This window comes from Sceloporus undulatus, chromosome 5 (assembly GCF_019175285.1).
Source record: "Sceloporus undulatus isolate JIND9_A2432 ecotype Alabama chromosome 5, SceUnd_v1.1, whole genome shotgun sequence".
NCBI lineage: Eukaryota > Metazoa > Chordata > Lepidosauria > Squamata > Phrynosomatidae > Sceloporus > Sceloporus undulatus.
This window is the reverse complement of record NC_056526.1, coordinates 118,275,005-118,299,631: the sequence shown is the minus strand read 5'-3', so window position 1 is coordinate 118,299,631 and position 24,627 is coordinate 118,275,005. Positions and strand designations below refer to the sequence as shown.

Genomic DNA, 24,627 nt, shown 5'->3' with positions numbered 1-24,627 from the left:
GCAGCATATATACAATCATGTGTATTGTCTCCCCTACAGTGCCCTGCCAGACTGTTTTAGATTACTTGAAGACGGTACTCCAGCATCACAACCAGCTCATGATTCCACAGCCGGTGGAGCAGCCAGCAGAGGTAGTGTGGATGATGATGAGGAGAAGGAGGATGATGAGAAGTGCCTTTCGATTGGATGCTTCAGTGAGCACATGAGTACCAGGGGAAAAAGTCAATAAGTGCTAGATGAAAGAGGCCAAGAGATCCTGTCTGAGCGCTGGTTGAAACATAAATCTCCACCAGTATGCTTCCACAGTGCCAGCTGTGCAGTGCAGCTTGACAGGGCTGGGGACGGAGGTTCCTGAGCACCAGAAATAGTCACTGCCTTCCTAGACCTAGAAGTCCAAAGGGGTGACATTTGTTCCTTTTTCCTGGCCACTCATTGGGTGTAAGGATGTGTTCTGCTACATGCAAGCTGTGTTGTGTACAGTCTGCTCTCCCCATATGCGGGGAATCTGTTCCGGACTCCCTCCCCCGCATATGGGGAAAAGAGCATATGCTCAAGCCCCATAGAAAACAAGGGGGTGCGTGCTCACAGCAGCACAGGTACATGGCCCATTACTTTTGCTGGGGTTTGCCTTCAACGTAAGTTCAAAGCCTCAGAAGGCAAGCCCGCCTATGGGGAGAGCTGACTGTATAAGGAGATTGTTGTGCAGAATTACCTAGATACCTCCTCCTCAGAAAGTACATATGCTGGCATAATGTGAGGTTACTCCAGTGTATGTTATTAACAGGATTCTGAACTATATTTATTATTTTTATAAGTGTCTATCTTCACAGAACTATCCCCATTGAACCTCTGAACAGTGGACATGAAGCTCATGAACGTGTGCTGAGACTTCTGGGCTATATTCTAAGACATGTGTTCATATTCTAAAGCAGGGATGGGCAACAATGGCCCAACAACTCCCATGAATCTCCACCAGCAAAGCCAATGAAGTGGAATTATGGAAGACGAAATCTAAAAAATCTGCCATTACATGGCCAGATAGTGACTGTCCAGGCCTTTGAGGCCTCCATCTTGTTTAATTTGAGCTGAGAATGCACTTAAGAATGGTGACTGAGAGGATAAAACAGATGAGCCCAAAGGAGTGCCTTTCCATCGCCCCTTTGAATGCCGGATCGAGGCTGCAACAACCATATGATGCGTCTCCGATCCAGCATTTTTCTGACCCCAAAAGAAGCAGCAAAATCCCGCTCCTTTTGGGAGCGGAAAAAGGGTGCCTATGACACAGCGGTGGCACTTTTTGGTGCTCCTAATAATAATAATAATAATAATAATAATAATAATAATAAATTTTATTTATATACCGCCTTTCCAAAGATCAAGGTGGTTTACAAACTTGCTACAGCAAATCCATAAAATACAATAAAATACAATGCAATAATACAATAATAAAACCAATACACATATAAAATACAATATAACTCTGAATGCCATGCCAAAGGAGCACCATAATGCTGCCTGCCATGCGGTCAGGTGGGTGGCATGACTTGGGGGTGGAGTTGAGGTGTACAGCTGTCATGGCCTTACTCCACCCCGGTCTGATTTGCTTTTTCGCCAGTCTGTTTAGCCTCTGAGATTCTAGACTTAAGTACACTTTATCTAGGTAATGTCTCTTGGCCCGATTCCACCCTAGTCAGGACTTACCAGGCAGCAGCTGCTGCAAACAACAAGAATCTGTTCTTGTGTCAATTAGGGTATAGCTGAATTCCACGCCTCTTTTACTCCTATCCCAGAAGTGATGTTCGGTACAAGGAAGAATTGCAACAGGCATCCCATTTCTAACTATCACACCAGAGATCACACATGGGAGGAGGTGGAAATATCAGTTTGTTCACCACTTGCAGTAGCTACTGCCCAGTAAGTCAGGCCTGTGGGCTTTTATGATCCCTATATATTCCCTACACTATTGAATACATAGAGAGCATGAATACAATCCAGTTACAAATGAATAACTCTAGGTTATACATTTGTAATTGTGGTTGTGAATTCCAACTGTAATTTACAACATGCCCACACCATATGCGGGCTTGCTATACTCAGACTTAAGGAATGGTGCTTGCACCACGACATGCAAGAGCGCACTGCCATTGAAAACAACGGGACTTGAGGTCCCACGGTATTTCTTTTAGGTGGGGGGGGGGGTCCACTATATGTCCCTGAATCTGTAGATTGCAAGAGAAGAGTGGTGACAAGCCATTGTGCTGATTGTCTAATTAATGATCCCCTATGAAGGTTTAGCTGAGCTCCAGTTATCTGGCCCAGTTTGAAATCTGGTGTCATACGTAACATAGGTTTCCCCATTGTTTCATTGCTTTTACAGTGTATCACACTACATCTGCAATGGGAGAGAAAACCAGTGTGGCAGTGGTTTGTGTGTTGGCCTAGAACTCTGGGAGACCAAGGTTCAAATCCCCTGCTCAGCCATATAAACCCAGTGGGTGACCTTGGACAAATCACACTTTCTCAGCCTAAGATGAATCAGAATCATAGACTCGTAGAGTTGGAAGAGACCACAGGGCCATCCAGTTCAATCCCCTGCCATGCAGGAAATCACAAAGCATCCCTGACAGATGGCCATCCAGCCTCTGTTTGAAGACCTCTAAGGAAGGAGACTCCACCACACTCCGAGGTAGTTTGTTCTACTGTCAAACAGCCCTTACTGTCAGGAAGTTCCTCCTAATGTTGAGGTGGAATCTCTTTTCCTGCAGTTTGCATCCATTGTTCTGTGTTCTAGTCTCTGGAGCAGCAGAAAAAAAGCTTTCTCCCTCCTCAACATGACATCCCTTCAAATATTTAAACAGAACTATCTTATCACCTCTTAACCTTCTCTTCTCCAGGCTAAACATCCCCAGCTCCCTAAGTCGTTCCTCATAGGACATGGTTTCCAGACCCTTCACCATTTTAGTGAAGGCAATGACAAACTTGCTTGAAATAGATCTTGCCAAGAAAAGTCGTTGGCTAAGCCGTGAAGTCAGACTCATAACAACATAAAAGCAGAATGGAGAAAGAGAAATGGCCACAGGTGACAAAAGATGAATGTGAACAAATGTCAGACCAAACTACATGTCACATTAAGGGTACCATCCTCTACCAACTCACCTAGGTGATACTTTGAACACTGAGTAGCCATGCAAAAAGCTGTAAAAGGTATATTAAAGTAATGTACAGGTTGGGTCACCCTTATCCAAAAATTTTGAGACCAGAAGTGTTTTTGATTTTAGAGTTTTGGGGATTTTGGAATGTTTGCACATACATAATGAGATGCCTTGGAGATGGGAGGTCTAAGCATGACATTTATTTATTTATGTTGCATATGCACCTTATACACAAGGCTTGAACATAATTTTCTATACAATATTCTTAATTTTGTGCATGAAACAGTTTGTATATATTGAACCACCAGAAAGAACTATCTTAGCCATACTCATGGCCAATTTGGATTTTGGAATATTTCAGATTTCAGAATTCTGGATAAAGGAGACTCAATCTGTACTCAAAACTGAGCACAGATCTTTAGAAAATGCAGATACTATCTTCAGTTTGCACCATGGCACCTTGGCATTTTCTCACCATAGGCCTTTTTGAGGAACTGTTTGGGATCAAAGGACACAGAGATGGGGTTGGGGAAAGCTCCCTCCTCCTGTATAACAGTCCTGATTTGGAGGAGCAGTGGAATATCTTCCTCTCTAATGTGAGGTGCCATCCCAAGCAGTTCAGTCTGGTCATTTGCTGCATATATGCACACTGTGAAGGGTAAAAAGGGCTTCCTTTGGAACTCTTCACTGCTGCTGGACACTCTAAGGAAGTATCAGCTAAGTGAGCCTGTGGGAAGCATCCTCTTGGGCAGGCGTGGCATCATTCTCACATAGCTATCCATATACATTCAGACGAAGTTCATGAATAATAATGATGTTTTGGATCTTGCAGTTTTAGTTTTGTTGACTTGCTTGAGAATTTTTCCCCCACAACATAACTGCTGTCAGGTTCTAAGGATGTTAAACAAAAGGTAATACATTAATTATGTAAATAGATTTATTTTAAAAAAGCTTCTGAAGTAGCAATCTGCCAGCTGCCAGGAAAAGGCCTGTTTGATCACACTCTTCAAAAGACATTTTTACACATTTTAATAGATTAAGAGAGACGATTATATTTAAATAGCTTTTCCAATCACTGGATCTTGACACTTTTTAACCTACCTGCAAAAGTATGTTATAAATAGACTGTTCCTCTATCAAGGTGTTCATTATACCTCACTGGTTTTTATTACAGAAAATGCAAATGTAATTTTTTACAAAACCCACACACTTTCAAAATGAGCAATTCCTTATTCCCATCTGCGTCTGTTTTCATTGTCAGCACTTTGCAGCTGCCTAATTGTAATTTTATTTGGCAGCTAACTTCATCATCCCTTGTCTTTCAGCCATCTGACAACCTAGGCAACCATTTTTCCTTTTTCAGGGGAGCAAGCAGTTGCTGACCAACTACCCCGTCTACATCACTAGCAAACAATGGGACGAGGCTGTAAACTCCTCAAAGAAAGATGGGCGGCGGCTCCTTCGGTACCTCATCAGATTTGTCTTCACCACCGATGAGCTTAAGTACTCGTGCGGCCTTGGAAAAAGGAAAAGGTCAGTGCAGTCAGGAGACACTGGTCCTGAAAGACGTCCTCTGGATCCAGTGAAAGTAACATGTCTCAGAGGTACTGCATCTTTTCACTCGGTGTCCACCATATGCAATCTCATTTCACCACATTGGCGCTGGCTTAATGCAAGAATATTTAGCATCCAGGTGGCTAGAGGAAAAGGGGGTGTAAATATGAGGAGTCTTGGGGCTCGAATTCAGCTCTCAGTTAGTGACAAGAGTGATCAGTCAACTATCTTTTCATCAATATCTCCAGCAGTTTTCCAGCTCTGTTCTCTGAGAGCTTTGAGGTTCCGTAATAAGGAAACCAGTAATGACAGGAAAGTTTCTCTGAAAGGTGGCTTGGCCACCACTACTAATCTTCTCTCGCGTTTCACATCTTTGGGAACTATTTTCTAGGATTCACACTCAGTTGTTACTAGGCAACAGTAAAGTTTCCTTGGCCTGGCCAGTGGCTCACCTATTAACTGAGCATATGCCCTGAAACTTGGCTCACAATGTACAGTAGTTTGCTAACTGTTATTCTGTGGGCAAACCAATGAATAAAGTGTCTAGAAAGTTTGCAATTGAATGAAATAATTGAAATTTAAACAAACATGCTAATTATCCAAACCTTAACAAAAGCATTTATTGTGGGAGATAATCCATGCTTCCTTCACTAATTTATAGCACTAAATGCAAGATTCAATTCGATAGAGAAAAATCATCTTCAAGATTTCCTTTTCCATTCTCCATTCTAGCAGCCAAGCACAATTAAAACAGATTCTTTAGAAGAAAAGACTGACAGTGGATTCATGGAAATCCAATAAGGGTCATGAGGAATTCGCTCTGGATTTTAGTTTAAACTTTAAGAGGGGTTCCCCAGGTGCTGGTGTCTACTCCCTCCTATGGGTTCAACACTTTGGGTAGCACCTTTTGAAGTAGAGTCAAACCCAGTGCAAAATCACTGCCCCACTGATATTAGAGCCTCCAGCTTCCACAGCCACACTGAGCAAAAAATGTTCAGGTTGATTTAAAACAGCTCTTATTTAATCAACCAAAAACTTTAATTAGTTTAATTTAATCTGCACTGTATGATTGATTCAAACTAGTTAATATTCTGATTTTTAACAAATAAGGTAGGAAAGAAAAGTATTCACTCTTGCTAAAATTCTAGGTGTGGTGGGGGGGTTCCTCATGAAAACTTAGTTAAATAAAATATGGGTCTTGATTGCAGTCAGTACAGTGTCTTTATTTCAAAGGAATAACTTGATATTACTTTGGAAGGCCATTTTTATATGGAAGTTATTTTTAATGTATTCGAACCAACAGTATGCTAACCATATTGTTGTGTCATATGGCCCCAATCCAGCCATCATTTCACTCAATCATAGGGTTGCATCTCAGATTTAACCGTATATTGGAATCAGTGGGATTGAATGAATTTGTGACGAACTGAAAACCCACTGGTTTCAATAGATTTGCTTTAAGTACAGTGGAACCTCGCCTTATGCGGGGGATCTGTTCTGGACTCCCCCATGTAAGGCGAATTCTGCCTATGCTTGAGCCCCATTATAGTGAATGGGGCTCATGTATTTGGTGGCGCAGTGCAGGCAGCAACCACACACACCATTGAAAGTATTACAGTGCAGCTTCCGCGTAAACCGGAAGCCGCATATGGAGCGGGCACACTGTATGACTACATACATCTGGAGTCAAACTATAAAAGGTAACTAGTAGCATCTGCACCAAAAGGTGCTTCCAGCAAGATTGATGCTTGTAAATTAGTATTGGTCAAACCTGCAGAAGTCCCCTGTCTCCACATATGATCCCATTGCTGGATCGGGACATATCCATTTTGTATCTTCTAACTGCATGGAATTAAAAAACAAACTGTCCCTTGACTGTAGTCATAGAATTTGCAGTTTTGCGTTTGTTTGAACAGTTTATAGAGGTAGTAAGTTGTGGGATGTTTAAGATATGTAAAACAGCCAATAATTTCAAACAGACAAAAGTAAGATGCTTCTCCTGTTGCAGCCCATCTTTCCAGCATCCAAATCAGGGGTGGGAATCATGTTAGACTGTTGGACTGCAGGTTGTACTAACTTTAGTCAGCGTAGGCAGTGAAGAAGAATGCTAGGAATAGTAATCCAGCAACATCTGGAAGGTTGCACAATTCCCACCCCGGTCTAAAACGAGAAGAAATGCAGTATTTTATAATAACAAACACACAAGGCCAAGACTGATTGTCGTGGGTATAATGATAAGAACAAGACCAGAACTTGGAGAATTTAAATTTGTGAGATTGTAACTCTCAGAGTTGGCTTGGAGACTCCCAACCAATGCTGAGAACAATTAGTGGCTCTGACAAATCATACTGGAGCGTTTGATATGGCGTATGGTCTCCCAGTAATTTTGTTCCTGTAATTCCTGATGGTAGATTTATGGCTTTATTTTAAAGCGAGAATTTATTTTAGTCAAAGGCTCTTTTAAATAATATGATCTGGACCGTTAACCATTTATATTTCTGAAAAACTAAAATAACATGCAATCTCTCCCCCAAACCAAAAACAGTTCACTTTGATAAATTTCCAGCAATGACCATGGTGGCTGGGGGAGCTGCAGTCCAAAGAATGGCCAAGAACCTGCCAGTCTGGTCATTTGCTGTACTCAGCTGTACTCTATTGCCTGATCTGACCCCCAAAACCCACTTTAAGATCAAACCAGCTGCACTGAGGGATGGAGTTCTGCAACACTAGTGAATGGGATGTGTCCATCCTCCTCCCACCATCTAGCTCTGATGTAAAGAGAAGAAGAATCAGGGCCCACTGCAAGGTCTTTCTGCAACTCTTCAGCATGTCACAACCCAATGGCAGAAAGGAGCTTTGCACAGCCTCCTTCAGTGCCACATTCACCATTGCCACAAAACTGTACCATAGTGTGGCTGGCTAGATTTTAAGGTAGATTTGGGGGGCATTTCCGATCATGGCACAGGTATGGTGGTAAATTTGAATAGGAAACAGTTACAAGGTCTTAAGATTAGCTTATGACATTGTAATTAACAGGATGCCAGCCAATGGTTGGAATTCACATGGGGACATCGCATGTCCCCTTTTTTCTCATCACCCTTTTTTGGGTGCTGTAGAGATTGGTATTCCCTTCTTCGCCATGCCGTACCCAAAGCCAACCTCCCAACTTACTGTAAAGCTCTGAAGCTGTCTTGCATAGCCATTCCATACTATTTATTTATTTATTTGTGGTATTTTTACACCGCCCTTCAGCCCTAAAGGCTATCAGAGTGGCTTACAATTATTATTTTTAATTAGACAGTAAGCAGTGATGTGTCTGGCAACCCTTGCCTGCCTGGCCAGACACTGATTACAGAATCACTCAGACCCTCTAGAGGACTCCCCCTCCCCAGGTCTCAATACTTGTGTGTCTGTGGGGGGAGCAGATAGCAACATCTTTAATCCTGCTCGCTTGGAATGGCTGTATAAGGCAGCTTTGGGGCTTTACAGTAAATTGGGGAGGGGTGGTACATGGTTCAACAGAGTGTAGGTCCGCATAAGGAATCTTTACATTACACTGGGAGGATGTTGAATCAAGGCCAATGTTCCTAGGATCTAGTTCATTCCCAAACCCATGGTATTGCCTATGCTCCTGGGCAGAGAAGGCGTTGGATGAGAGGATCCCTGAGGCTGGTTATTGCCAGGAGAGAAGACAAGGTGGTGTTGGCTGAGAGGGGTGGGAGTGAGCACTGGGGTGCCAAAGGCAGCTTGTCTAGAATCAGAAACACCTGGAGCCTAGCCTGGCCTCTAAAGAGGGTGAATATTCCTCTCCGCCTCACATTGCATCTGACTAGTCCAGCCAGACCTAATTGGGATGCAGAGGCAGATGCTACTCCAGGTGCATCTCTGCATTGGCTCACACACGGAGACCTGATACCGCATGCAGATATGTATCATGTATCCCTTGTTGAATGGAGGCAGTCATTCAGTGTTCAGTGGCGCATGCAGATATTGAACTTTTAAATGCAAATGTTATAAAATGTCTATAATCCTCAGCAGCATGGAGGAGCTTTCTTCCTATTGCTACCAAGTGCATTTTGTTTGGAGACAGATTTTTAGTAGAGATTTAAAAAAGAAAAAGAATAAAGAAAACATTTGGAATCTTCACCATTTATAATACTTCTAAGACTGAAATAACTTGCAACCTAGCAAACATTGCTGAGTTGTCTCTCCAGCTATGCTTGCCTGTCTGCCTCAGACCAAGAACAGTGTGTGTGCAAAATCAGCTTATGTCGAAAGCTCTCATTGCTCAATTGGGGAAGAATAAAAATAAAAATTGGAAAGCATGTATTTACAATGGAAGAATGGGAGGACACAAAGGCCCACATGCTATGCTTTTAAAAAATATATGTTTTTGACCATCGCATAACACATGGGACTCTTATCTCCTCTCAGTCTTCCCCCCCCAATTGGGAAAACTGGCAAAGGCCTCCATTCTACATGGAATTGGGCATTCAGAGTGCCCCTTTCCCGTTACACAACGTGAAGAAGTACATTTCCATTTCAACATTTTCTTTGGGCTGGATTGGGACCATCCACTCCTACTTCCTAAGGAAGGCCTATAAACTCCCCTTCCTTGGCCAGTGAGTATTCAGTAGGTTGATAACATGTGGATTTTTGGGAAAAAAATGTTGCTAGACATTTACATGAGAGGCCTGTTGCACAAAACAAAATCCCTGACTAACATAGAAGGGTTCTTTCAAACCCCAAATATAATTGTTTTCTGTTGGCTTTGAAAGTTTTTCTTTTCTCGTTTGTGGGATGGTCCTTTAGATATTAATAATGAGCTAACCTCTTGGGGACAAGGGAGTGGCAGATTCTCTGGTACCACCTTCTTTCCAAAACTCTTATTGTAAATAGTTAAGAGTTGTTGTCAGTCAGTTTGACGTTAGTCAGCACAACCCAAGTGACTTACCATGTGGGGAGGGGAGGCACTGCAATAGTGAGATACCCACCTCTTGGTATTCCAACATGAGGCCATCTGTTTCTTTAGGATTCTAGGAATTTCAGCTTTAAAGAAAAATGAATTTGTAATGATCATGAGGACCATGAAGCTGAAAAGACAGAAGTGGTTTCTTCAAAAAAGTTAGAAACCCAAGGTCTTACTGATTTTTCTTTTTCTGCCTCTTGGCTGCAGCTATGTAGAACCCTGAAGGCTGAGCTTCAGTTCACAATAACCTTGGTTTTTCTTTTTTTTAAAAATAGCAGTTTCAAGTCCTTAGCTGTTGGAGAAATATGTTGAAAAAGTGCTTGGCCAGGTCTGTTAATATCTTAAAAAGATCCATACTAAACACCCCACTGGTAGCAAGGCTAGAAGACAGTATGCAAAATAGGAGAATGTGGTGCACAGATTAGGTGAAATAAGAGAAGCTGTGCTACCTACATTAATTATGCAAACTGAAATGTTCACATTTTGGTGTGGTGTATTAATTTTATTTCATTTCATGTAAACACTTTGCAGTAGTGATCTCCAGTACAAACATTTTCCACACTCTTTTGTTGCTTGTATTCCTGCCCTGACACTTGTCCTTGTTTCTTAACATTCCATGCACCCCATCTCTCCCCACGCCAATACTTTGCTAACCAAAGATATCATAATCTTTTGGAAAGCCAAGTTATGCAGCCATCCTATGTAAATTGCCTTAGGATCTGGAATATATTGCAGTCCCATAAGGGAAGCTCAGAGTGAGCGCATTTTCCTACATAGTGGCATTCCATGGCTCCATAGTGCACAAGTCTAAGAAAATCTATTTTAACAACATGCAGACAGTTGTAGCACCACCTGTAAGGATTTGTAGTTGATAAAAGGGTATATGAGCCCTCAAGCCTGGCCCCCCAAAAAAAACATTGTGGACCACAGCTCTCACAATCCAGTTGACATTCTGGCTGGGAGATTCTGGGAGTTGTAGTCCAAAACAGACACTTTGCAAAACTGATAAACACTGTGGAGCCAGCATGCCATAAGTCCAGCTATAAAACACTAATAGTTCTGTATGCCAGTTTTAAAAAGGTCAGATCTGCTAAAACCCCATTTTCCCACAGAATTCATTAGGATGCACTGCACCTCCAACCCTGACTGGTGGATGCCTTCGGAAGAACAGATAAACAAAGTATTCAGTGATGCTGTGGGACATGCTCGGCAAGGTCGCGCTGTGGGGACATTCCTCCATAACGGTAACTCATATTATGAAGGGATTGACCAACACAGTTCCCATGATGACCTCTTCAACAGGGGTGTCCATGATGGATCTGGAGACTGATGGCAGAAGGTTAGAAGTCAGTGCCAGCATCTGAGGCTGTGAAAGAGACTGTGTGTGTTCAGTGTAATGTTTTAATGTGACTTGAGGATCCAAAGCATGTTCAAACTTTTGTTTCATCCAAGGCCTTCCTGTGTTTCTGGGCAGCAGAACTTCAGACACTAGATATGGGACTCAATCCTCTTTTAGAGGAAAATAAAAAATCTTCCCTTTAGAAAATTAATCAGTCTTGTATACTGATTCTCTGAGTTAAGGGTTTTATCCTGTCTTCCTGCCTCCCCCACCCTATTTAAGTAAATTATGTTTTTCACTATATGAGCTTCCATCTGTTAAAAGATTACATACCAGATACAGTTTGCTAACACAGCTGTTCATTTGGAGAACTAAGCTTAAGTTTGAAAATTACTTTGACATATGAAAGATACCTACCTATTTTCACAATAATTGCCAAGTCCTCAGTATTTCCATTTTCTATCTGTACTCAGCTTTCCCCTTTATTCTGAGTTCATGTGCAGTTTATGAACAAAGAAAGTTTTCTCTGATGGTCTACTAGGAAAGGAATGTGTACCAGTAACATTTCTTTAAAACGAAGGTATCAAAATCAGGGACTGTGACAGCATTTATATTTGCTATTCAAAAATGCTAGTACTATTCCGTAATGGTTTCTCTTTACTAATATATTAGTAAAACAAAGTACTCTTCCATGACAGATAGCTTGTTCTATTGCTTTAAATATTTTATATACCATCTTGTTTTTGCTCAGGCTACACCTCATTTTATTTTTTTACAAGTCCCTTCGGGAATACACTTCTCTCTCTCAGGCACAGAACAATGCTTACACCCATGGCTAGCAGCAAATTTTAAGTTAATATGTTCAATTGAAGAAGAGTTACAAACTCAAAACTGAAAATGACTTTTTAAACAAACAAAACACATACACTTTTCCCTATTGCTTTGGAAGGATTTTCAAATTCTTCCTCTTCTGCAGGGGAGGATTATTTGTGGTCTTCTATTGGACTACATTCCCCATCAGCCTTATATTATGGCATTATACACTTAGGCTTTAAGATGCCACAGGGGCCCTTTTTTGAGTTTGTTGCAAAAATGGAGTCACACTTCAGAAATGCCTGTACAATAGTTTGGATTCCCAGTTGCTTTCTGGAGGCAGAGAGACACTTTTGCTGAGTTGCCTGCCCACCTTAAATTTCCCCTGAACTTTCCCAGTTCCCAGAGTAGCCCATACCACAACTCTTGCCATCCTGGAAAATTCCCCACCCTTTGAGCATAGTCTTTTTCTTTCTGGGTATGGAAGGAGGATGCAGTGTGGAAGAGGGGGCAGGAAAGCCTCTTCTTTGCATCCAAATGAATGGCAGGTCTGTGAATGCTTAACATGGCAGTCAATAATATCTGATGGCTCTGTTTAATTTATCACACCTTCTTTACAGGGCTCAGGAAAGCTTACTGTCTCCCTTTCCGAAATGTAGATTAAACTAAACATATTGGTATCTGTATAGTGCCTATTTTGAGATGAAGAATCAGGATCATGTCCACACTTATAGATGTGTTTGTTCTCCCCCCCCCTCCTTTTTTTTAAAAAAAACTTTTTTCTACTAGGGTGCACACGGGGGAGGGGGATTCTGGGAGCTACAGTAGGAAAAAAGCACTTTTCTGTGACATGGAATAGGGACGTGGATGAGCTTAATACAGCTGTGACCATATGATTTGGTGGCACTTGTTTCTCCACTCCTGTGTAGCATTGAGAAAGGAATACCATAATTGTGAGTCTGTAAGCATTTAAAAAAGAATGCCATAATCGCAAAAAGTCAAGATGGGTATCCCAAAACCAAATCATGCCAGACTAATCTTTTCTCTTTTTTGGATAAAATCACCAGTTTGGTAGATGAAGGGAATGCTGTGGCTGTAGCATATCTTGATTTCAACTAGCCCCCTCCCCTTGATATTCTGCCAAACAGGCTAGTACAATGTAGGCTAGACAATAGAACTGTTAGGTAGATTTGCAATTGGTTGACTGGCTGAACCCAAAGGGTGCTTAGTAAACAGCTCCTCTTCATCCTGGGGAGAAGTGACCAGTGGAGCCCCACAGGGTTCTGTCCTGGGCCCAGTGCTATTCCACATCTTTATCAATGACTTGGATGAAAGGATAGAGGGTATGCTTATCAAATTTGCAGACAGCACCAAATAAGGAGGAGGAGCTAATACCTAGAGGACAGGATCAAAATTCAAAATGACCTTCATAGATTAGAAACCTGGGCCAAACCTAATGAATTTCAACAGGAAGAAATGTAAGGTACTACACTTATGCTGAAAAATTGAAATGCACAGGTATAGGATGGGAGATACCTGGGTTGACAAGACTACATGTGAAAGGGATCTAGGAGTTTTAGTAGGCCACAAGTTGAACATGAGTCAATGTGATGTGGCAGCTAAAAAAAGGCAATGCTATTCTAAGCTGCTTCAACAGAAATAAAGTGTCTAGATCGAGGGAAGTAATAATGCCACTGTATTCCACTTTGGTCAGGCCTGACCTGGAATACTGCATCCAGTTCTGGGCTCAACAGTTCAAAAAGGACGTTGACAAGCTGGAGTGTTTCCAAAGGAGGTCACCCAAAATGGTGAAGAGTCTGGAAACCATCCCCTATGAGGAATGACTTAGGGAGCTGGGTATGTTTAGTGTGGAGAAGAGAAGGTTAAGAGGTGAAATGATGGTTAATATTTGAAGAAATACATCAAGGATGGAGCAAGCTTGTTTTCTGCTGCTCCAGAAACTAGGATCCAGAATAATGGATGCAAGGTATAGGAAAAGAAATTCTACCTTAACATTAGTAGGAACTTCCTGACAGTAAGAGTTGTTTGACAGTGAAACATACTCCCTCAGAGAGTGGTGAAGTCTCCTTTGGAGCTTTTTAAACAGGAAATGGATGGCCATCTATCGAGGGTGCATTGATTGTGTGGGCAGGGGGTTGGACTTGATGCCCTAGAAGTTTCTTCCAACTCTGTGATTCTGATTCTAGCTTCAACATGGTTGGAAACTGTCCGAGCAAATGGCAAAACTTCAGGACACAGGTTCACTTCAGCAGACCACTGTTTCAGAAAAGAGCAAAACAGCCCTTTTGCCACTGAAGCCAAAGGTGGCCTGTGCAATTCAAGATATAAACTATTTGCATGTGCCCCACATTTGTGTAATCCTTAAAGCACTGGGATATGCTTGAAAAGTACTGGGTAGAAGTAATCAGAAAGGATTTCCATACTGTATCATTGAGGAGGAAGGACAATAACTGAATAATAATAATTATAATAATAAGAGTCAATAACCCATGCAGGTCACCCATAACAACTGCCCCACGTTACAAGGCGCACACAGCAGCTTTTGGCTCCACAGCAGAGGAAGCAGCTTCATGACGCTGCAGGAAAGGATGAAACATGCCAACTTGGCTTTAAATAAACAATATCGGAAATTGTTTCCTGGGTATATATAAAGCACATAATTAAGGAGCAAATCTCTATTAAAACCCTATTTTTCTTAATGAACAAAAGTTAAGCCCTTTGACAGTATAATATGATGTCTTGTCTACTTACAGGTAAGCCCCGCTTACCCTTAGATAAGTGATGATGTCAAGCACATACTCGCTTTTCCATTCAGATCAATAGGACTTAAAGGAGTGTAACTACTGCTGGATCATATCCTTCATTTATTTATTTAACTTGTGTAATATTATAATCTGAGTTGTTCAATGCCATCACTTTCTTAGACATATCTTTTGTAAGCAGCAGGATATAGTCATTGCCATACAAAGGCCTATTGAGAAGATAAATACAACCATCATTCAGAAATTACAGCATTTCAGTTCTAGCTGTTTGCTCTCCTACTTAACACATCAGCTACTATGTTGCTAAAATGGTGCTGGTCTCACTGGTGTTTGCTTCCTGTGGTGACACCTGCACATCACTTGGTAAAACTTGTCAGATAGAATGCATGAACCCACATTTGTCTAGAGTATAATCTCATTATAGTGTATTTTTGTAAAAGCTGTGTGAAATCCAATGTTTGTATATGACGTTATGTAAAATGTTGTTTGAATGATGCACATCAAGATTCACATAAAAGACCTCACTAAAGCAATACCATTAGGGATTAGCTAAGGCAACGGGTAAGCCTAGCTTTATTTTACTGGGAAGGTTGTCGTCAGATTTCTTTCACAGTCCCACCCATATATCATAAAATGTAGCATGGAAGTTGCTTCATGGTACAGGCTGTATGTAGCAGAACCACATGGGTCAAGTCAAGAGAGTGGATTCAATCTCTCCTGTGGGGCAAGTGATTCTGGGATGGGATGTCACTACATGATCCAGGTATAATGGATCTTAGCAGGTATTATTATGTACATGAGGTTATATCACAGTGATAGAGCTCCCCTACATGTTGGCAATATACAGTTCAGGTCTTAATGACCTTTCCATTCCTACCTTAGCGATGTTTACCCCTCCTTCTGGGAATGTCAGTAGGAGGAGGTCAGCTAAAGAAGTTCACAGTCTTAACTCCTTCCCATTCCTGCCATGGAATGGAACTATAATGTTGCTTCTCTGACAGGGGTCTAGGTCTCCAATGTCAGCACAGCAGAATAAGTCTATGCTACAGTGGCTGCCACACTCACTGAATTGGAATATACAATTCTTAATGGACAGTAATGGTGTGGTGTTGCTTCTAGCAACCCAGATAAATTTTGAGTATGAAATCTAGTGTGAGCTCTAGTATCTCACAGTGATGCCAACAAATATTTTACTCTGTTTATAAAATCATTAAATATTGTACAACAACAGCAACAAAATCATCAGACTGAGAACAGAATCTGTCAAACTGAAGCATAACCAGGGTTTAAAATTTTTAATCTAAATTAAAGATGGAGAATATTAAGTTTTAGTATATTTTAAGAAGTTGGCTATGAAATTGGTTGCAGAATTTAAGGCTGTTCACCCACAGTAGAATTTGATGGTTTACCTATTTCCCAGGTGTGTTAGCTGTGCTCTTTTAGAACTAGTGTGTTTGTTTGTTTAATTAATTAATTGCACTTCTATCCTACCTTTCTCCCAAAATGGGATCCAAGTGTAAAACATGGGATTCCCACACATGCAAATTCCTTCAGTACGAGTTAAACCCAGAATGGATCATCTTGTAGAAAACCTCTTATCTCCTTATTCTAATACAAACAAGGAATATATTCTCACTAAAATTTAGACTCTGCAAGGCCTTAAACAGAAACTATAATCCTGCTGCCTCAATAGAATAAGGAAAATTTAGAACTAGGGCCCCAATAATAGGACGACGATAGAGATGGTTCTTCACTGACTGTTCCCAGCTTCCCCCAAGTTAATAGTGTTTTCATGCTGCAATGCTATGCTAGTTACCAGGGAGTAAGTCCCATTGAATTCAATGGGTCTTATTTCTGAGTAGACAGGTACAGTTATACTCTTAAGGCAGCATTGCAATAAATTCACTAAATTTACTGGCCCAACTTTTTTATTTTAACTAGTCAGTCTACTATAATCACTGTCAGCCTAAAAAGACATCCTGCAATTCAGACAGTAGCTGTTTAAACCTAATAAAACAAATGGCAGATGAAGCAATAAAACAGTTGTTTGGTCTCTGAACATTTCAGGTGATAGGTGTGGAATTGCATAACTGATTGCTTTACCTCTGAAAGAGCTTTATGCACAGACGCAATATACATGGGGATGTTCCTATGTTGTCATGTACAACACATCATTGTATTGGAATTAGAGTTCCAAACCTGCAGTCTGAAATGGTACCATCTAGGGCCATTTTTATTCCATGTCCTGTTTGGTCTTGACAACAGCCAAATGACCTTGCTAAAATGAAGACACATCTTAGTAGGGTGTACTATAATTTGTTTTTCTGTGTTTAAATGTTATCAGTAGCAAGATTACCTCAATCGGGCCAGAATTTGCCTTCTGTTTTGGGTACAACATCCTGTTTGGCCTGCCTCACTCGAACCTCAGAATTAGAAGTATTAAGTTACCTCCTTCCAAACCACAAACACCCTGGCTTCCTGCACATTTGCGAGTTCTATCGCATACCCTTACATTGTGAGTTTTACCGCATACAAAACAGATACTAATTCCAATTTGTTTGGGCAGGGGGGATATATCATTGCCTTAGCCTCTCTGATCCTTCTCCCATTTCTGTAGCAATGTTTTCAAAGTGTACGTTATCACTTCCGCACGCACACCAGTGCCAACATGCCTTTTGCTCTATTTTTTATGACAAAATATTTGTGGAGATACTGTGACCAAGAATTCATTCCTCCTAATATTTTTACTGTTATAGTGTAAGTTCTATTAACAATTTGTCTTGTGTAGAGTAAACAAAAGCTTAGGGGTAGACTAATACCTGATTCTGTACAAAATGAATAGTGTAATATAGGCTAGTATGTTTTGGTGAAAATTTCTATAGGATATGTGAATTGTTTTCTATGTGATATCAGGCCACACCTTTCTTTTAAGAAAGTAAACATATAAAGTTTAGACAGGTTTTTAAAAACAGTGATATTTTTTGATTATAAAGAAACCTTTGTTACTAGAGTTTACTATTATCAGGTGTTAACTCTTATTTAAATATTGGGTTTATTAGTACATGCCTCCAAATCCATTTCTTCTGTTGCATTAACAATGCACAATAAAAAGTTAGCCTCAACCAAGTGTGTGTTCGATGTTTACTTTATTATGTAGTGATACAAACATATAGTCACTAGTCTGGACTGGGTAATGTGGATGGCAGCATAGCCACCTAGCCATGCCAGTTCAGCTTTTGCAGTCCAACCCTTTTCAGTACCCTGACTTTCAGATTTAATTCCTTAAACATGAATTTGTTTTCAGCAATGTCTTACAATTTTCTGAATTGGCGGAATTTATATTAGTGTTGGCTTACTGTACAGCAGTTTATTCAGTGGGTCCACTGTAATTGGGAACAGTCATTACATTTAGGGTTGTTCTTTTCAACACCAACAATTTTATTTATTTTTGAATAATATAAACTTAACATCTTAAGCACTTGGCCTGCCTCTCCTGACCTTCATTAGGAACAAGAGAGAGACTGTTGTGTATGCTCAATCCTTGGGCTATGGTCTGAAAGTATAATCTAAAGGCACCAGAGCCCATCTGATCTTGGAAGCTAAGCAGGGTCAGCCCTGGTTAGTACTTGAGAGGCCACAAATTACTTTTAGGTGCTTTAGGTGGGATACAGGCCGCCCCTTTGGGGCGGCCGGCACCCGCCCCTTTCCCTGACGGATTGGGGCCTGAGCTGCCACAGCGGAGGCCCCAATCCGCTGCTTTTCCAGGCCGCGGGGAAGGGGTGTTGTTGGGGCATCATGCCCCAAGGACATCCCAACAGCGGCGCTCGGCCCCTTTCTCTTTTGTGTCGCAGCACAAGCTGCGGAAGGAGCTCCATTTTGGAGCTCCTTCCGGTGCTGCTGAAAGGGCCCCACAAGTGCCCTGCAGCGGTGCCAAGACGTAATGGCCACGCCGCTCCGTTTGGATGCGACATGGCCGTTACGTTAAAATGGCAGCGCCCATGTAGACAGGGCACCGCCATTTTGACACCCTGGCAACGTACTAGGGTTGCAGGGCATACATAAGCAACGCCCTGAGGCAACCCTAGTACAGCGCCAGGACGTACTTAAAGGCCCGTCTATACAGGGAGGTAACCTTTGCTTGCTTAACTGTTCTCCTTCACACCCCATGAAAATAACTTGGTCACATCTATTTAGAATTTAGTAACTTGGTCACATCCACTGGCTCTGTCACCTACCAATATTGCACCAATTTTTTGAAGGGAAAAGTTTACATGGGAAAGACCTACACAGCAGATTTTACAAGGAGTTAAGGGGCCACAGAGTGACAAACTAACCTTTAACAGTTTCATTATGTTTCAAATGTTTTTCATCCATATTACTGTACCTAGATTACGTTAGACCAAGTATAAGTTGGTTGAAGTTTACACCAATGATACCCAATAAGCTTCCAGATACTCTCAGTAACTATATGAGAGTTTGGATAGAAATGTACATTTTAAAAGTTGGCTCAGTTGCTTTTGGAACAGAGAGATTATGATGTTTGTGGGCTTTTTTAAAACATTAAAACAATTCTCTCACATCCAACAAACTAATAAAGCCAAAAGTGTAACAGCTGCCAATCTGATTTATATTACCAACCACCATTTGACTATAAAACTGGAGTAACAGTTATTCAATGACAACTCAGAATGTATTAAAATATTACATATTGAAAATGAAGGCTGCATCATCACAAATTGTAAGCTGCAGATATTATGTTTCCATCCAGACTCCAGAAATTATGCACATGAATGCACTCAGCTGCTAAATATTACTACAGCTCCTCCAGTGCCTATTCAAAGTACTCCAGTTGTACCAAACTAGTTTGGGCTGGAGACTATTATTGTTCAACAAATATGACTATCTTCTTTGTTACTGGTTTCTTTTCTATTATCATTTGTCCCATTCAGCGGTAAATACTATTTTAATCTTCTTTAAGCCTGTACAACTCCACATAACAAAGTAGTGATGAACAATATGGAAGACAGCAACATCACAACATTCTCATTGGCCCAGTATTTCTTACCTTTAATTATCCTTCAGTCACCTTCTGAACTTAGTGTAACACATGTCCACATCATCAATCTTTTCCATAGCAAAGAACACAAGAGATTTCTAAGGACGACTGTGTGCAACCAGCTGTATGCAGTGGGCTGGTTGCACACAGCTGGTTACACCTAATAGTGTCAGAAAAGGCAGAACAACCCAATGACCATATTTTTATAAACATGTTACAGTAACTTTGTTCAAACTCAGCAGCATTCTGGAATTTGGGGGGGGGGCAATATTCATTCCACTAATTCAGTATGGATCAGGCATAGTTGCCTTTCAGGAGACATTGAGCCTGCTCATGTATTGATCATCCCAAGGATCGATGCTCTGTGTCAGGAGCCTACCACTCCTTAAAACTTTGTATAACACGCTTCTGGCAGACTGACCTGCCCTCACTACTTAGAATCACTGTGTTAACCTTCACCCATTAGAACACCCTCTAAATATTTTGGACTAAAATCCCACAGTGCCTGTGGACTGGAGCTTATAGGAGTTGAAATCCAGTACACCTGGTGGGCCAAAGGTTCCTCACCTCAGAGAATTAGAACATCAGTGGTATATTAGATGGGAAAATATTAGAAACAACTGTTTACCAATTTTAGACTTTGCTTTTAAAACCCAGGTGGGCAACCTGCGACTGCAGAGCAGTGATTCCCAAACGTTGGCCTTATAGGTGTTTTGGACTTCAGTTCCCAGATGGCCACAGCTTCTGGGAATAGAACCCCAAAGCACCTAAAAGGTCAGAATTTGGGAATTACTGCTCCAGAGAATGCTGAACTACAACTCATATCAATTCTAGTCAGCATAGCTGACTGATGGGAATTGTGGTCCAACAACCAGTGAAGGGCCATTCCCTGCCAAACACTACAGTACTTTAAAACATAGCTCTTGGTTACACAATTTTAACACATTTTTATCTATATCTAAGATATTGTCCAAAGCCAGACTTGCATACAAGTCCATAAAAGCCACCAGTCCATAAAATTCATACTAACCTATCTGTGCCTGCACACTTACGCAAAGAAGTTGTAATCCAAATGTAGAATCTTTGGTTAGGTTTCCCTGCCCATTTGGCCTTCCTACAAGCCACAATGGCCATTTGCAAGCTCATCCATAGCACATAATAGGTGGGAAGAAATTCTGCTTTAAATGAAATAGCTCAACTGTGCTTTTGAACTACAGCTTGGCAAGTAGTGCAAGCAGGCATCTTCATTCATTACCATGGAAGAAACAGTCCTACAACTAAAAATACAAGCATATAATAATAAATGTGGAAGTAGTATTTTCTCCATTCAGAACATTGCTTTGACTCTTGGCTCCATGTGCATAAAGAACCTCCCAGGTGTGTACAGGTGCACAATGTTGGTTTAGCTGAACGTGATTGAAAGGTTACTTGTAACATAGATAGAGGACAGGATTCAACCTCAGTGGACAATTGACTAACAAATTGCCCTGAAGAACTAAAAAATAAAGAGTAGCTCTTTTACTTCTAAATGTATGTAACAAAACTATAATTACACACTAATTACAATATATACAACCAGATTTCTGAAATGTAAGAATTGGAACATTTCTACACTTTAAAAAAAACGCAGCTGTCAAAAGTTGTGCTATTTTACAATGACTGTTAATTCTAGAAATGACATTTAAAATTTTCACACCACTAACAGATTTTGCTCTCCACCATAATTTTTAATCGTCACTGGTACATATTATTTTCTATGGCAGGGCTCCATACCAATGTTTGAGTGTGCCATCAAGGCCACATTTCATCACTAAAAAAATCTGGGAATTCAAAGTCTTTTCAATAAGTAACACAAATATTTTTAAAGTGCTTAAAATGTTTACTTGCAAAGCAAGTTTTCCCACTTTTCCATTCTGAACAGCTGGCTCACATATGCATGTCCATCACATGGCAGCATCAGTCAAACTGCAACCTCAAAACAAAATCTCTCTCAGTACAGCAAATTGACACATGAAGCATTAAGAAACCAAGGGATGTATATATGTCTGTGTGAACCAGTCCACCAGACTCTGACAATGAAGGCTATAAGCCCCTTAAACCAGCTCCCTTCAAAGTACACTTTCCTCTGACTTTGATTCCAAAGCAGAACTCAGAAGAGCAAGCTTGGAGGACTACAACTCCCAGAATCCCCAATGCAGTACAGCTATTGGCCGTGGTGACAGCATAGATTCTGGGGTTGGTAGCCCTCGCCCCCCCCCCCCCCAAAAAAAATTCAAGCTGTGCTAAATAGTTCCAGCTTGTAACCCAAGCTCAAGCATTTGTAATTTGATTTCTACTTCTCACAGGTTCCCTATGGGGTAGTGTTCAGAGCCCAAGCTGTGAACTCACTGCTTTAAGATTACTGAAAGCAACTCTCACATTTAATGTGGCTATTCTATTCCCTATAGGCAAGTTTCTCATGCTGTAATACTTCATTTACCATTCAGAACTAAAGCTGTGCCAGTTATAAATTAAATATTCTAAGATGGCCTTGGAACAGTCCTTTGAGCTGTCGCTTAGTGCTATTTTATTGGTACAGTATTTGATTCAAACAGCAGACCTATAAGAGTGTAGCATGTTGCTTTTGACACACACACCAGCTTCGGAAACACTTTGCTGTTTGAGAAACACATCCCCGAAGCCCTCTTGGGAGCAGGGGCTTTGCTGCACAGGTTTTTTTTTTTTTTTTGTCTCTGGGTCCTTGCCCTACTTATACTATAAAGCTTCTCACTGCATTTTAGAGTATCTAGTATGTTCTACTTATTTCTCCCTGCATCTATAAATATGTCGCAAGTGGCAATGAACAAAGGAAAATCAGAAGAACAATGGATGTTTAACCAAGCAGGATAGCAAATGATGATCATATTTTTGATTCAGACATTACATAGTTGGCAATTAGAAAGTCAGAAAGTAGATTTAAAAAATCAACTAAGATTTGAAAAGAAAAACAGACACAGGCCATGTCTATAAATTATTTCTGAGAACATGCCTGCTGCCATCCTGGAGGTACTCCCAGACTACTTCAAGTAACACTTGGAACTTCTGTCCAAGAGGTGAAATTGCCTTTTAGGAGACCAGTGCCACAGTAAACACACATGCACAGACACTGTGCCTGGACTACAAGGGCAGAAGGTGCATAGTTTGCCAAGATGCAATGCCAATTTATGAAATGATCCATCAGTTAAGTCCATTTACTCACATCCATTCTTTGCAGTAACTCAGCTTGCTTTAGGACAATGAATGGCAGCTGATGTATGACACTGTAGAAATGATGAAATATACTAAGTTAGGTAGATTTCCATCTCACAATGCAGAGGGAAAACACTGGGTTTTCATCGAGTTCATACAAGTTACTCCCAAAAATGCCTAAATCCATGTGATCCAAGAAGGAACGCAACCTTTACAGGGTCATGACTACATCTTAAAGATCCCTAACAAATGCTCCAAAAATAGCAGCTGCATGGGAACTCACTGTGCAAACAAGATACTAAAAGTTGAAGTAGGGCAGCAAATACATATAGTGTGTATTTTTTCAGAAACTGACATTTCAATAACTTAAAAGTTTCTAGTCCAAAATATTCATCTCTACAACAAATTCACAAGTAAAGAGATGGCAAACAGCTGTCCTTGGAAACCAGTCCAAAGAAACCCATTGATCTTCTGGAAAGAAGAGGGGAAGGGGAACAGCGCTAAAATCAGGAGGGTTAAACGCAATGATGGCTGAAGATCCCTCCAGTTTCAGGAGTTGCTCTGTTCCTCAACACAGCTGATCCAGAAGAGAGACCTTAAATGGTGTATCCACAAAGCTTACAGTATTTCCAGATCTACATGCCGCACCTCAGGATTCTGTTTCTGAAACAAAATTGATCATACTTTTAACAATCATCAAGAAAGTGCACCAATAGCAAGTAGCAAGTACATTTTTATACCGCTTATCAGTGCACTTAAGCACTCCCTAAGTAGTTTTACAATGTGTAAGCTAATTGCCCCCAACAACTGGGTACTAATTTTAGCGACCTCAGAAGGATGCAATCCTGAGTCAAACTTGAGCCCTTTTGCTGGTATTGAACTCACAAACCTGAGTGAGTGGCTGCAGTACAGGCATTTAACAACTGTGCCACCAGGGCTCCTGGTGTCCTGAGCCACCAGGGATGCATGCAATCAAGTGTTATGCTGGATTTGATGATGCATGGGTTCAAAACTCTGCTAAAACCTGTCTTGGTAAGTGTAACGCATCCACACACACTCTTATCCCCACCCTCACCCTGACTAACATATACATTTACTACCACAAATAGCACACCCAGGTATGCCCATGTGCCTCTGAGGATGACAGAACTAAGAGAATGTTCTCCCTAGAAGATCTCAAAGCTGAGTTCAAGCAGATAAACATGGAAGCTTATGGGCCATAACCAGCATATTGAATTACGTCCAGAAATAACCTAAACATTACTGTTAGTCTCAATTAGACACATTAAATCAATGGGAATTACCGACATTTTAATTCACCATTCAACAATTAATTCAATGGATCTACTCCAGTTGGGACTAACAAATAGGAACATGGCTATAGACCATTCTCACAGCCTCACTGACCACATTTTTGGGCAATGACAACATGTTCAGCTCCTGATTCTGTATTTTCAATTATTCCTTTTACCAGCCAAATCTTACCTTTAGCTCCCTCTCAAGACGGTCAACTTCTGCTCCCAGAGTGTCAATGATATTTTCACCATGTTTGAGCATGAAAGTCTCCAATTCCTCAAGGGTCTTCACCTGCTGGATTTCCTACCATGAAATGAGGTGTAAAAACATGAACAAAGTGGGGAGTATAATATACAACATGTTACTTCCAAGCACATTTTTACATATTGATAATGATCTGGCCAATTTAAATGACAACCAAGTGTCAACGAAAGATG

At 40.9% G+C, this 24,627-nt stretch overlaps 2 protein-coding genes across 2 annotated transcripts in view; one reads left to right on the top strand and one right to left on the bottom strand.

The window, feature by feature from the left end:
* The window catches only part of BEND4 (BEN domain containing 4), a 33,146-nt gene extending 20,023 nt beyond the window's left edge, over positions 1–13,123 (top strand). Inside the window, exons 3-5 of the mRNA XM_042470009.1 lie at positions 40–194; positions 4,516–4,756; positions 10,788–13,123. Of these exons, the coding sequence (XP_042325943.1) occupies positions 40–194; positions 4,516–4,756; positions 10,788–11,005 (614 nt within the window). The 3' untranslated portion in view covers positions 11,006–13,123. The remainder of the gene's footprint in view (positions 1–39; positions 195–4,515; positions 4,757–10,787) is intronic.
* Positions 13,124–22,250: 9,127 nt separating this feature from the next.
* SLC30A9 (solute carrier family 30 member 9) overlaps positions 22,251–24,627 on the bottom strand; it is a 31,722-nt gene continuing 29,345 nt past the window's right edge. Inside the window, exons 18-19 of the mRNA XM_042469665.1 lie at positions 24,380–24,493; positions 22,251–23,557 (exon numbers count right to left, since the gene is read on the bottom strand). Of these exons, the coding sequence (XP_042325599.1) occupies positions 23,513–23,557; positions 24,380–24,493 (159 nt within the window). The 3' untranslated portion in view covers positions 22,251–23,512. The remainder of the gene's footprint in view (positions 23,558–24,379; positions 24,494–24,627) is intronic.